The sequence below is a fragment of the Rattus rattus genome, chromosome 16 (genome assembly GCF_011064425.1).
Source record: "Rattus rattus isolate New Zealand chromosome 16, Rrattus_CSIRO_v1, whole genome shotgun sequence".
NCBI lineage: Eukaryota > Metazoa > Chordata > Mammalia > Rodentia > Muridae > Rattus > Rattus rattus.
This window is the reverse complement of record NC_046169.1, coordinates 15,915,604-15,929,673: the sequence shown is the minus strand read 5'-3', so window position 1 is coordinate 15,929,673 and position 14,070 is coordinate 15,915,604. Positions and strand designations below refer to the sequence as shown.

The following is a 14,070-nucleotide window of genomic DNA, read 5'->3' as shown; positions in this document are numbered from 1 at the left end:
TGTGTTATCTGAGGGATGTCTCTGGAATTGGATCATGCATAGAGAAACAGGAAGTGTTGAGCCTGTTTTCTCTGTCTGCTGTCATGGGATAAGTTAATTGGGTATAAAACAAGAGAGTCTGAATGCTGTAAACACTGTCAGGAACTGGATTCTCAAGAGTCAGAGAACCTAGTCTTAGGAAGGCCTTGTTAGTCAGGATGAATACTGGGTTAATATGTGGCAGCAGACCAGCTATGAAAAGTTCCTTAGATGATATGTGTCTGAGATCTGGTGCAGGTGTGTGTAAGTCAGTTTGGGCTCATGTACAGAAGTGCAGAGGACAACCTCAGGTATGATAATTAGCAACACCATCCAAGTTCACCATCAACTTTGTGTTTCTGTTTTTGATTGGTTGGTATTCAGTTTGATGCATAGGCTATATTAGGTTTGGCTGGGATTCCTTGGTTTATGTTGTTGGGCTTTTTTGTTTGTTTATTCTTTGATACAAATTTTCACTATGCAGACTCTGCTGTCTAAAAACTGGATATAAGATCAGGCAAGCTTCAAACTCAATGAGATCCATGTGCCTCTGCCTTCCTCCTCCCAAATGCTAGGCTTGAAGAATGTATGCCCATGTCCAACATGGGTTATAATTTTTTAAATAACACTTACTTATTCACTCTGGGGAGTGTAGGGTAGGTAGGGACACATGTGCTACTCCCTCAGCATCACTCATATTCCAACCTTGCAGGCTGACACTCCCCATGATCCTGCGATATGCAAAAGTTCTGTGTGTACACCAAAACCACAGACTTCTTGTCCCAAGAAGAGATCATGACTTGGGATTAAGGTGCCAGCAGGTGGCAGCAGTGCAGCTGAGCACAGGATGTAGTTGGCATCCTTAGACCCCACCAGAGGCTGCTGTATTAAAAACCTGGTGTCCAGCAGCTGACTTATGACAGTCTTGTCAGGTCCAGGCCCTCCTTGGGTGGGTTAGTAACCAGGTGACCTTCTGCCCACAGACCTCAGACAGGCAGGGTAAGGTAGATGAAATTTGGGGGTGAGTGCTCATGGCCAGGAGGACATTCTTACCTCACTGAGCCAAAGATGTTCATCTGGTAGAATGCGTTCTTGCCTGTCATGGACAAATGATGTTCTTTGTTCACTGAGAGACAAAGGAGCAGGATGATGCACACCTGTACTCACCACTGATGGGAGGCACAGACAGGAAAATCTGTAGGCGTTCCAGATCATCCGTGATTATATAACAAATGTAAGGACAAGCTTGGCCAAGCCACAGCCTAAATACCTGTCAGATGAGCACCTGTCATCCAAAAAGGTAGGTTGAGGACCCTCTGGGGCAGTTTATTATGAGAGGTGTGCAAGGGAGCAAGAGAGATGACTCAGCTACAGAGGTGTACATGGGTAGCAGGACCTGAGTTTGACCTGGAGCAGCCACACTATAAGTCAGGGATATGGCAGGAATTTGTAATCCCAGCCCTGTATGAGCAAGAGACAGGGAGAGTCATGGGGCTGACTGTGTAGCTAGTCTTGCCTAATTGGTGAGGTTCAAACCCATGAGAGCCATGGTATAAAAAACTATGTGGATTTCTCAAGATGATCAATCATGGTCATAATATTACTTAAGTTCATGTTAAATGAAGTATTTTAAAATGCTATATTAATGAACAACAAAACAGTGTATGCCAGTGAGATATGGAGCTCAGTGGAAATGGAGCCTGCACCTAGCACAGTGACCTGGGTGTGATTCCTGAGATCCAGTGACCCCACCAACCTGGATAAGATTTGTCCCTATCATTCCAACCCCGAGCTTAACTTGCCTGGATACCTTGAGGTCAGAGGAAGAACCAGGCCAACAAATAAAAGTCTCACTCCAAGCAATCCTTCTCAGAATTTCTCTTGACTCTTTCCCATATGAGACCTCTAAGAGAGTGGCAGACTGTGTCTGGGATACAAGTCCGTGGGAGAGGGGCAAGGACCATGGTCATTATTGAGAACCACATCCTGAGAATTAGGATTCCCCTCTCTCTTTCTCCATGACACTGCCATGTCATCCAGAACCCCAACCCTTCTCTCCATGCTTCACATCCAGTGACAGACCATGGCTTGCTTAAGTTCCATGTTGGGTTTCCTTTCCTCACAGGTTCAAGTATACACACTAATTTTCTTATTTCATACCATATTGATATTCTGGACTCTGGGTTCTCTCATAGGACAGTTCTTTTTCCCCATGTCCAGTCTGTCTTAACATTTGATAGTCAACAGATCAGCTCCTAACAGAACACAGAAACTTTCCATTCTGACACATGCTTGATAGAGTTCCTTCAACCACAGTGTGTCATAGCTGTAGTGTGGCACCAATGAACTCCAGTCCACCAATTACAAGCCTCAAATGAATATCATTTATGGTCCTTTGCTGAGGTATTTGGAAAATTATCTCCAATCCCATGAGACTAAATGGAGATATCTAGAGTCATAAAGAGATCATTAAGGCTTCTTATGGCTAAAGTGAGGGTCCTGGAATATTTTCGTTGTGTCTGCAGTGGTTGTCACCCAAGCCTCCTGAGGTTGAACTCAGCAGCACTGATGGGCATGGTGACCTTTGGAGCTGGGGTGGTGTTTTCTCTGAGCATCCCTGATGTGTTCATACAGAAAGATGCCATGATTGTGGTCTGTGTAGTCATCCATAGTGGTCCATTTGCATCTCAACACCACAGGCAGCAGCACACAGAAAAGCGACCTAAATGCAGTTGCTCAAATGGTCATGTGACTTCACAGGTCCATTTCCATTGTTCAATAGTGAAAAACCATAGATAGTCCCAAAGCAATGATTCAGACAGAGCCACCATTCTCAACATCACATAGGCGCTTATCCTTAATTGAATACACGTACGGAGACAGGATCTCTGATCTGCTACAAGGGAACTGTATGGTCCAAGGTGGGAGCAGATGTTGACTTCTGCCCTGGCTAAATTTGTTTATAATGTATGTTCTCTGTCCTGAGACAAACAGTAAGAAAAAGTACTAGAGGAACTTGGGCATGAGAACAGGAAGTGGTGCAGTAGGCTGGAGCAGCTTCCTGTGACAAAAGCTTCAGGAGAGAATGCTCTTCCCTTTGGGTGTTACAGTTCAGTAAAACAGGCAGCCTCAGAGGGCTTTAGTGAAATAACTTATGCTCTTTATTCCCTATGGATACAATCTTATAAATACATTGGGATAGTGTGGAATCTAAAAGCAGATGATTTCTACTGGCTTGGTTTGAGATGTTAGGGATGCCTCATTTGCATGGCGATGGGCTTTGTGTGTTGCTTCTTTGAGACAGATTGTCATAGTCCTCTCAATGGGGTCTCATGGTCATGTGTTTCAGTATAGCAATTGTAGGATTAATGTGGTTTCATGTCTGCTCCACGACAGGGATTGGGCTGCTCTGGGAAGTAGGATGGCAGAAGTTGACCATGCTTACCATAGGCTACCACCTGGTTGTCTGTGGTAAACTGTGGTACAGCACTGTAGGTGTTGGGAAGCATGGTCTGAAGCAGGACACATCTGGAGCTGGCTCGGGAGTCCCCGGGCCTCCAAGGAGGTCAGAGCCTTTGGGTTCTCAGGCTCTTGTGCATCCAAGCACTGCTGTAATGCCACGGAAGAGTAGACAACACAATGGGGGTCCACAGGATGGATCTAGCCCAGGGCTGAGGGTGAAAAGGGAGAGCTGTGGCTGGCTGGTCCAGCAGGTAGAGTCCTTGGCTAGAGGTTGGTGGGCTTGGTTTGTCTTCCTGGTAGAGATGCCTGTGAGTGCAGAGAGGCCTTCTATGGGAGATTAGATGATGGTTCTGTAGGCAAAGGGGTTTCTCTACAGCTTCCCATGGTGTATCCTAATGAAAAGAGATGGTCCATGGTTTTAAGACATTTATTGTCATGGCAGAAAGTGGATGAGTAAAACTCTACCCCACTTCTCAAGGTGGGCCTGTGATTAATAACCTTTTGCAGGGAGAAGTGTCTGGTAAGGAAAGGTTCATTTGCTAAGCTGCTAGGCCTTTAGGTTCCTCCTTATAATGGAGATCTGTCTTGAGCCTATGCGAAGGGTTTGGGGAATTGCTCTTATGTGATTGATAACCACAAATATATGGAGGACTGTGGATAGTGACTGTCCTGGTGTCCTGGGAGTCAGGCGAAGCTCCTACCATTTCTTTCAGTGTCCCTGGGGCCTCAAGCCTCCTCAACAGGAACCAGGGTTCCTTTCATCATCCCTCAAGCAATCTGGTGGGAGTAGATTTAAACACCATTTTCAATTATGATAATTGCCTGGGTTGCTTAATCCTTTCAACCTTACCACATTTTCTGTGTGGTGGCACAATCCACTGCCCCACAATCACCTGCCACCGTCCTTCCACCACCCTCTCTATCATCTCTTTCACTTTCCATAGGTCCCAGTCTGGGTGAGGTATTTTGGGGTTCCATCTGGGCTCTGGGTGTTGTCACTATGGAAGAGATAGCAGGAAGTATGTGGGTAGGTGGTATTACATGAACAAGGAAGAGAGGGATAGTTTTCATCCAGGACATTAACTACTATGTGAGGGCTGACAGAGCCTGCAGTATGTGTTATCTAAGAGATGTTTCTGCAAAGGGAGGCATCAGAAAGAAATAGGAAGGCTTGAGCCTTTCCTCTCTGACCACTGTCTATTATGGAATATCCAACTTGCCCATAAAATCAGAGTCTGAACCTTGGGGTCTTGTCAAGAACTGGAGTCTGAAGAGTCACTGAGCCTGGTCTGAGGGAGGCCATGTTTGCTCAGACTGGGGATGGTCATGGAATCTGGTCAGCTGTCAACAGTGCCTTGTTTTCTCTCTGTGTCTCAGTTCCTGGTTCTCTCTGTCTCTGTCTATGTATCTCTGTCTGTCGACCTGTCTCTCTATCTGTCCATGTCTCTCTGTCTCTGTCTGTCTCTTTCTCTCTCTCTCTCTCTCTGTCTCTCTCTGTCTTTCTCTCTCTCTCTCTCGTGTGTGTGTGTGTGTGTGTGTGTGTGTGTGTGTGTGTCTATTATGAAGGTGGAGGGGAGGTAGAAAGACTCCTTTAGAAAGTGGAGTAGTTTTAGAGTCCTTGTCCAAGAAGCCCAGGGAGTTGGAAACTGTGCCAGAGGGAGCAGGCAAAGGCAGGAAGAGTTCATAGGCCTTGTCCTTCTCCCTGTCTTTCCCAGGGAACTCAGCAGGATACAGAAGAAAAAATGCCAATGGAATTAACCAACCAGCTTTCTTCTCTGGAGTCCAGGGTGGCTCCATTGAGATCCCTTTTTCCTTCTGCTTCCGCTGGGAGTTGGCCAAGGATCCACAGATGAGCATAGCCTGGAGATGGAAAGAGTACCATGGGAAATTCATCTACAACTCCACTCTACCTTTCATTCATGAGCACTTCAAGGACGGGCTCATCCTGAACTGGACACAGGGTCAGATATCTGGACTCCTCAGAATCCTTAACTTGAAGGAGAATGACCAGGCCACATACTTCTGTAACATCTGCCTGAGCACCACAGAAGATAGGAAGAGATGGCAGTGGATTCCTGGGACCCAACTCTCCATCGTCCATGGTGAGCCACCATGGCTCAGGCTTTGACACCTGCAGCTTGCTTTCCCTAGATGTCACCTCAGTCTCCACAGCTTTGAGCTTTCTTTCACATACCTTTCCCTTGGCCCTGCTAACACCTCTTCCAGCAGCATCTTTTCTGTATAATTGTGACAAGTCTTTCCTGACTCCTCTGCTCTTGTCTGTTATTCTCTGCTCAGACAGAACCACACCTACTCCCTAGGCTTCAGCATGTGCCCTCCCCCTTATCTCAAACCTTTCCTCCCAGTGCAACTGCTGTCCTCCCCAGGTACACCCTTCCTTATGACCTCAAGTTGCATGAAAGTGTCCAGAATATGGCTAACACTCTTGGTCCTGTGGCAGGGCTCCAATTGGTCCCTGTGTGCAGCATCTCCACACAGTTCTGACCTAAACCCAGAACATATAGTGGGTACCACTGGATCATTTTGGTATCTTCTGGTCTAAGTGTAACTGCACCTGTCTCCACAGTCCCTCATTATCCCTCCCTGTTCCCCAGGACACATTTGTCATTTCTCCGTATCTACTGTCCTGTCTCCTTTCGGTTTTCCAACTTCCGGTTCCCCTCCCTTCCCCTCCCCTCTCTCACACAAGACAGCAGGCTCTTCAAATATAATGTCCCCATTTACATGATTTGGATGTTTTGTCTTTGGTCCCTGTGGTCTTTGTAAGCAGATGTAACTGCATTCTCCCCATGGAACCCTGAGGCCCAGCCTAGTCACTGTGTGTCCTACACATGGCCCTACAGCAGCTGGGGATGCTCTCAGCTGCAGTGTTTATCAGGACCTTCCTCAGTGGCTCTTGTTATCATTGTTGTTTGTTTGTGTGCTTAAGTTTTTGTAAGGCAGGGTCTTAGCATTTATCCTGACTGTCCTTATACTCAGTATGTAGACCAGGCTGGCCTGGAACTCAGAGAAATCTGTTTTGAATCTGCCTCATAAGTGCTGACATTAGCTTATGATCACATCAAGGTCCACCTACAGGAGGGATACCTGTAGCTTTGGTTATTTGTGCAGGCTACAGCTGACATTGACCTAATGCAAACTCAAACCACAGTTTTTAGGGTTTACGGGACAGAGAAAACATAGCTGTTTCCTGAGTCAGCCTTCCTAGTGCTGCGATACTTTAACACAGTTCCTCATGTTATGACACCAAAAAAAAAAAAAAAACACTATCATGTGCTACTTTATAATTTTACTTTACTACTGTTATGAGTTATAGTGTAAATGTCTGATATGCCAGATACCTGTTTTGGGCCCCGGTGAGATACTTACCTACTGGTTGAGAACTGCTGGTCTATGATGTTTGTGCAGTAAAGGAATGACCTCTGCCCTGCACTGAGCTGTTTTGTACAGCTTAAATGATATAGTTCCTATTATACACACTTTGTATATAGTATGTGTGAACATCTGGGTCTATTATGCTGTGTGTGTGTGTGTGTGTGTGTGTGTGTGTGTGCCCATATGTGTGCACATTTGTTCATCTACACGTGGAGGTAGAGGAGATTCTAAGGTCTCATCTGTTTAATTTTGGACCAGGTTCTCTCACTGGCTTGAAATTCCCCAAGGACACTAGGGTGGCTGGCCAGTGAGCCACAGGGACAATCCTGATTCCACCGTCAAAGTGCTAGGATTACAGCTTACTCTGCTCTGTTTGGTGTGGAACTAGACAGGCTGGCTGTCAGCTCACAGAGTTCTGCCTGCTTCTGCCTCTTGGGCTGGGATTAAAGGTTTAGGTGGTTCTTCATATGGATATTCAAGATCAAACTCAGGTTCTAAGATTCAAGTAGAATGTGGACGGTTCATGTCAGTTACTTACTTAAGTTTACGTCAAAATTCACTGTATTTCTCTGGCTTAGTTATTTGTGACCCAATAAAAATCTGTGGACACACAGCCAGGACAGTTGGGAACTGTGAATTTGAGCTTGCTCTCCTAGAGTCTCAGTCTCAAGGATCTGTTTCCTGTTCTGTGTCAACATCTGACAGCTGTTTCCCATTTCACATCCTACAGAGGACACAGATGTGACACTCACCCATCCTCCCTCATTCAGGGAGGGTCTGCTCACTTCTCATCTCTCCACAGCACTCAGCACCACCATGAGGATCCCCTCCATCATCTCTTCTGCAGTCTTCACAACTGGTCTGGAGGACACAGGAGGTCAGATGAATCATTCACTGCTGAATCTGGTAGCCATAGAAGGGATGGTCATGGCCAAAGTTGTGGTCACCTTCCCCATCTACGGGTGGATGATTTTCTGTTGTGGAAGCAAAGGTAAGTGGTCCATGACAGGCCTCATCTGAACTTCCCACTGGGAGTGTCCTCAGCAGTGGGAGATGGAGAATGGCAGGCTTGTGCAGGGATCAGTAATGAGAACAAAAGTAGGGAAATGTGCCTGAACTGGACAAGGACTGCATCCATGAAGCCTGCTGTTCTTCCTGACCACCTGGAAATTAGAGGAACAAATGCAGATGAATACAGAGCCTGCTCTGAAGGAATTCAAGGAGGCACTCAGGAGCCTCAGGGGCTGTCTGTTCATCTGGAAAGAGCTGTGGCTGCTAAAGAAGGTCTGAGGGTAGACCAGCATTTGCAGACAACATGTTACAGGCAGTGATATGTATAAAAAGAAACACCTCTTTTTGTTTGGCTTGTGTGACTAAAATGGAAAGTAATAGACACAAACAGAAAGAAATCTATATGGAGAACCTATCACTACAACCAGCAAAAGAGTTGAACACTAGAAATATAATCCTCCTGAGCAAAAATATGAAACACCTATTGAAGTGTCTCAGTTGAAGTGATTGCCCCACAAACAGGGACATGAGTATCCCATAAACCACATAAAGAGTTGTCAGATACTTGGACAGGCAGAGCCACTACGATTCCTGGGGCTCACTGTGTTGTAAGCCTTACCTAGTGGGTGAGAACTATGACTGACCTGTCTCAAAATCCAGAGAGAACATTTACCAAAGGATAATGCCAAGGTTTTCCTCTACCTTTCACATGTGTCTGCACATATGCAAATATACACATGTGACTCTTAAAGTATATTTTAAAAAACACTGGAGAAATACTTTAAATGTAACGATATTTGCAGAATGGCAAATTTTATACATTAAGTCCTGACAACACACATGCACACAAACACACACATACAGCTAAAAATACAATGAAATTCCTGTTTGAAATCCAATTGCATTTCTGTAAAAATAAATGATTTGTCTTCAAACATTCATGGTTACTCTAAGAAATAAAAATGGGGACACAGAGGGGGACACAATAATCCCAGCTCCTGGATAATGCAGAGTTGTTCAAGGTTTTCTACAGTTGCATAGCACCATAGGTCACTAGGTTCCAAAGTCCTTCTACACACAACACAAGGCTCAAGTGCAGACGGAGGTCATAGCAGATTTAAAGCCGTGGGACCTAGAAGAGTAAACGATAAGGACCTATATGCATGGATGGTAGAGGGTTTGCAAATACCATTTAACAATGTTAAATGTTAGGTAGAAAAACTTAGAGGAGGGAGACCAGCAGCCTAAGAGACAGCAGAAGTCTGACAGGATCCATAACCTGAGGCTGAATCTGCAGGGTGGCAGCAGACAGGGCGACCCTTGGTGAGTGCAGAGCAGAGAAGGCATGAAAGGGTCAAGAGGTCAGAGCAGGGGGATGATGGGAAAGGGAGATGGGAGATGGACATGGGTCAGTCGACCAGTAGAGTTTTCCTTTGATTTGCTGTGTTGTACAGAAGGTCAGCTGAACACTACCTTCAGGACCTACTGATTCTCAGACCTGTCCCTGATGGCTGCAGCAGAGCTCTTTATGGTCTTGAGCCCCTCATGTTGTCTGAACACAGAGAACAGCTGAAAGGCAGGACTGAGAACGAGTCTGGCTGACACACTGACACAGTTTCTTCTCCTACAGGCCAGCAGAGGAAAGACTAAACCCCAGACAGGTGAGCACCTGTCATCCCAAGGGGCACTGAGGAGCTGTTGGGAAGTTTATCCTGAAAGGCATGCAAGTGAGAAGGAGAGATGATTCAGCCAGAAATGCATGGGACATGGGTAGAAGGACCTGACTTTGATCCCCAGCTTACACATTATAACCCGGGGATGTGCCAGAAATTTGTAATTGCAGCTCTGGACAAGCAAGAGACAGGCAGAGTCATGGTTTTGCTGTCCACCTATTCTAGCCTAATTGATTAGTTCCAGGGCTAATGAAAGATCCCTTTTAAAAAGGGGAAATTTCTCAAGGTGATAAATTGCAGTCATACTCTAAATTTATTTGAAGTGAAGTATTTTGAATTCCATATTAATGGAAAAACAATAGTGTGTGTCAGTTGGAAATGTAGTCAGCTGCCTAGCACAGTGATCTGATGCAATTCCAGGGAACCCAAATTGTACACAGAGAAACTGACTTTGGACAATTGTCCTCTGACTCTCAGGGTTGCTCACAGGTTCCTGGTGAGACATTGTCTGTTTGTCCCCAGTTAACAGACCTCCAGGTGCCAGTTTCTCTCACCAGGGAGGAGAGTTTATATCAAAGTAGTAATTGGTGAACCCACATCAGCATCCTACACCTCAAATTCTTGATCTTGGGAATCAGAACATGCATGGCTGTAGGACTGTTCTGTCAAAGATTCTTGGGCAGGGATAGCAAGATAACCCCACTTCTGCCACATGGGTTCTGATGTCCTGTCCTCAGAACCCAGGTCATCCTGTCATCTGTCTTTGGTCCTGAGAGCCCAACTGTGCTGTTCTTTCTTTGCTCATGGAGTTAATGATACTTTTTAGCATATGAGGGATCAGAAAGTCAAGCAAACCAAGGAGCTAGTTCAGAGTAAGGCTGATGTGTAGATGTGTCCAAACCCTGAACATCTTATCCTGACAGCAGCTGAGTTAGGACAGGTCTGTGCGTTCAGGAGCAAGAAGCCTATACCACCCCCACCTCCTACACCCTGTGGTAGGCACAAAAAAGATGAATTACAGGTCTAACTTTCTCTTGGTTTATAAGGATAGGTCCAGGGAGCACATTGAATTTCTCTTCATGCAAATGAAACTTTCCCAGAACCTATCACATAGAAAGTATCATATAGCCCATGTTACCCCCATTTTTGAGTTTGATGCTTGGGCCCTGGAACCAAATTTGATCTGTAGTGTCCATATAAAGAGGTCAGCAAAACCTGTAATCTTAGCAAAAGAGACAGAGGCAGGCAGAGCTTTGTGAGTGGACAGTTAGCCTGGTCTATGTGTCTAGTTCCACACCAAACAGAGCTGAGTGAGCTCTAATCCTAGGACTGAGGAAGTACAGACAGGCTTGTCTGTCCAGCTCACTGGCCAGTCAATCTAGTGTCCATGGGAAACTTGAAGTCAGTGAGAGAACCTGATCCAAAAAATGAGGAGGATGAGACCTTAGGCTCTCCTCTAGCCTCAACATGCATAAACCAATGCATGCACACAAAGACAGATACACAGAGACACACGGAACATAGACACACATACAGGGATGCACACAGAGAGACATACACTCAGATACACAGACACACCTATAGAAAGACTTATACATAGACACACAAGAAGATACACACAAACACACATACACACACACAAATAAAAACACACACACACACACATACACACATGGTACATACACTCAAAGAGACATACAGACACAGATTCTTACACAGAGACACACACACTCACATGCACACACATAAACACACAGACACACATCTGATGTAACAGATCCACATGTTCACACACAGTGGATACACCAGAATGTGTAAAAGAAGAACTATGAAACAGCCATATGTGTAAAGCTCAGTCAAGAGCAGAATACAATCCTTTGCTTCATGCACATCACACCACTTCTGCTCACATTTCTGGCCCAAGAGGAACCCACCTGGAGCCCTCAGAACAGCAATACAGGAATTGAGGATCAGTCTGGAACAGAATCCTTACATTTTCTGCATGTACCAGGAGCTGACATTGTACCACAGCTCTCTGTGCCCAAATACCCCTGGGTGAGAGCTGGAATCCCAGTAGTGCTGACACTCAGACTTACGGGAGCATCAAGCCACTGTCAGAGACAGAAAGACCAACTCAAACAAGAGATAAGCAGATGGCGAGAGGGAAAGGCAAGAAACTAAGCAGCATAAACCGAGGTCATTTGTCATCATCAGCACCCAGTTCCCCCACCACAGCAAGCCCTGGATAACCCAACACTGGAAAAGGATTATTTTGACTTAAAATCACAAGTCATGATAATGTTAAAGGAGTTTAAGAAGGACATAAATAACTAACTTCCTTAATGAAATACAGGACAACACAGAAAAACAGGTAGAAGCCCTTAAAGAGGAAGCACAAAAATGAACCAAGCAGGTGAAGGAATTGAACCAAATGGACTTGGTTTTTGAGAAACCATCCAGGATCTAAAAATGGAAATAGAAACAATAAGAAATCACAAAGGGAAAGAACCTGAGAAAGAAAAAATCTAGGAAAGAGATCAGGAGTCATAGACACAAGCATTACCAACAGAATACAGGACATGGAGGAGAGAATCTCAGGGGAGAAGATATCAGAGAAAACATTGACATAACCGTTAAAGAAAATGCAAAACCAAATAACTCCTAACCCAAAGCATCCACTCCAAATAGATTGGACCAAAAATTTCTCCCATCACATAATAGTCAAAACACCAAATGCAAAAACCAAAGAAAGAATATTAAAATTAGTAAGGGAAACGGGTCAAGTCACATATAGCCAGACCTATCAGAATTACACTGGACTTCTTACCAGAGACTATGAAAGCCATAAGATCCTGGGCAATATCTGCTCCTAAGAGTTCCCCTTTAGTGATTTAATGAAGAAATTGATCATCTCTCCCTCCAGGTGAGGTAATACTTTGTGGTTAGGCAGCCAATGGGCAGAAACTGCCTATTTCATTTACAGACTAGTACTGTCCAAAAAGGTAGACATTTTGCAAAATAGTTGACTGAAAGTCTTTGCCAAGCCAGAATTATCAACCCTTCAAGATTTCTGCATTTCAAGACTCTGTGAGTTAATTTTTGGGCCAGAAGGCTGAAGACTTGAGATCACATGTGCTAACAGAGGACTGGGCTAGTGGAGATTTGTCTGTACAACCTGTCTCAGTTCTGGAAGTCATGTTAGGCTTCCTATGTGTCTATCCTATTTGGCTATTCTAAGATTTCTGATGGGGTTGAAGACTGATTATAGTCTCATAGCCTACCAATGCTGTTTAACTTTGACAATACATGTTTAATTAGATAGTTATCAGAGAGTATACAAGCTCGCCAGGATATAACATAGATTTTAAGCCTTTCTTAAGCTGGAATGGATAACTCAGTGTTCTGTTTAACTGATAACATGTTGGACTGGGTGTTAGGTATATTTTATGCTGTTAACTTACAAAATGATAATAGCTTATATTTGAGAGAAGGTTTTTTAAGTAGACAGAAAGGGTGAAATATAGGTTGATGTCATTATGCAGGTGAAGGCAGGTACAGGATAGAATGAGGCTGTCATTGGATGAGAAGGAAGGATGGGCAGGAGAAAAGTTGCAGAGGAGGAGACGACTTGAGCGGGAGGGAGGGCAGCTGAGAGAACATGGAGGCGGAGGTTGAGAATTTTTTCTGCACATTTACAAGTTGTTATGACTATTCTTAAGCAGTGGATGTGTACAGGATTTTATGTGTCTATATGAGCAAATTATACCTTATTTAGGTTGGCATTTATATCTTATCAATTGGATTAGAGGTTATTGTGTTGTGTGTTCTTTCTTGTGGTGATTTAATTGAGTTCAAGAGATTGTGTGGTGACTGTACACACTGGTCTACCATGGAATCGGGATGTGTATGTCCGGCACTGTGTCAACCTGTCTTGGGAACTAAGATGGCTGGAGAGATTGTTGCTAGGCACAGAGAGTAGCCATCGGCAGTGTGAAATGGGATGGAACATAGTGTGTGAGATGCTTTGTTGACTGAAATGAAAATATCCAATGGATGCCTTGTGGCCCTATGACGCTGTCACTAATGTAGTATAAAAGAAACCATATTTAAAAATTTTTTACTGCAACAGTGGGGGACACAATACAAAAGAGATTGAGGAGGGGGAGGGTAGGAATAGAGGAAATATAGAGGAACGGGGCAGAGAGATTACAAGCCACTTAGGAAATGGAATAGTGTAGATAAGATAGACAGTCAAGGTGGAAGAGAGAAGAAGCCGCTATGCCAAGGGCTAGGATATGTCTCTCAACCAAAAGTGGGGGATGGGCCCAAAAGCCCTGTCATGTTGTCAGTAACCACAAGGGAGGATCTTCTGCAACTTGGGAAAAGAAGAAGCCAGATCAGTAAAGGAAATTGCTGGCCACAATGAGGTGGAGATGGTCCTGCTCAACTCAGTCCTCCACTTGAGAATATCTGAGCAACTGTTTTTATTTATCCTGATTCTTTCTGGATT

General features: G+C 44.6%; 2 protein-coding genes across 2 annotated transcripts in view; one reads left to right on the top strand and one right to left on the bottom strand.

The window, feature by feature from the left end:
- Positions 1–14,070, bottom strand: part of LOC116885902 (NXPE family member 3-like) — a 460,690-nt gene that overhangs the window by 180,276 nt on the left and 266,344 nt on the right. The gene's annotated exons all lie outside the window — the stretch shown is intronic.
- On the top strand, positions 3,456–9,537 carry LOC116885828 (paired immunoglobulin-like type 2 receptor beta). The gene is made up of 4 exons (XM_032887173.1): positions 3,456–3,750; positions 5,196–5,582; positions 7,679–7,867; positions 9,518–9,537. The coding sequence occupies exons 1-4, from the start codon at positions 3,456–3,458 to the stop codon at positions 9,535–9,537; spliced, it is 891 nt and encodes a 296-aa protein (XP_032743064.1).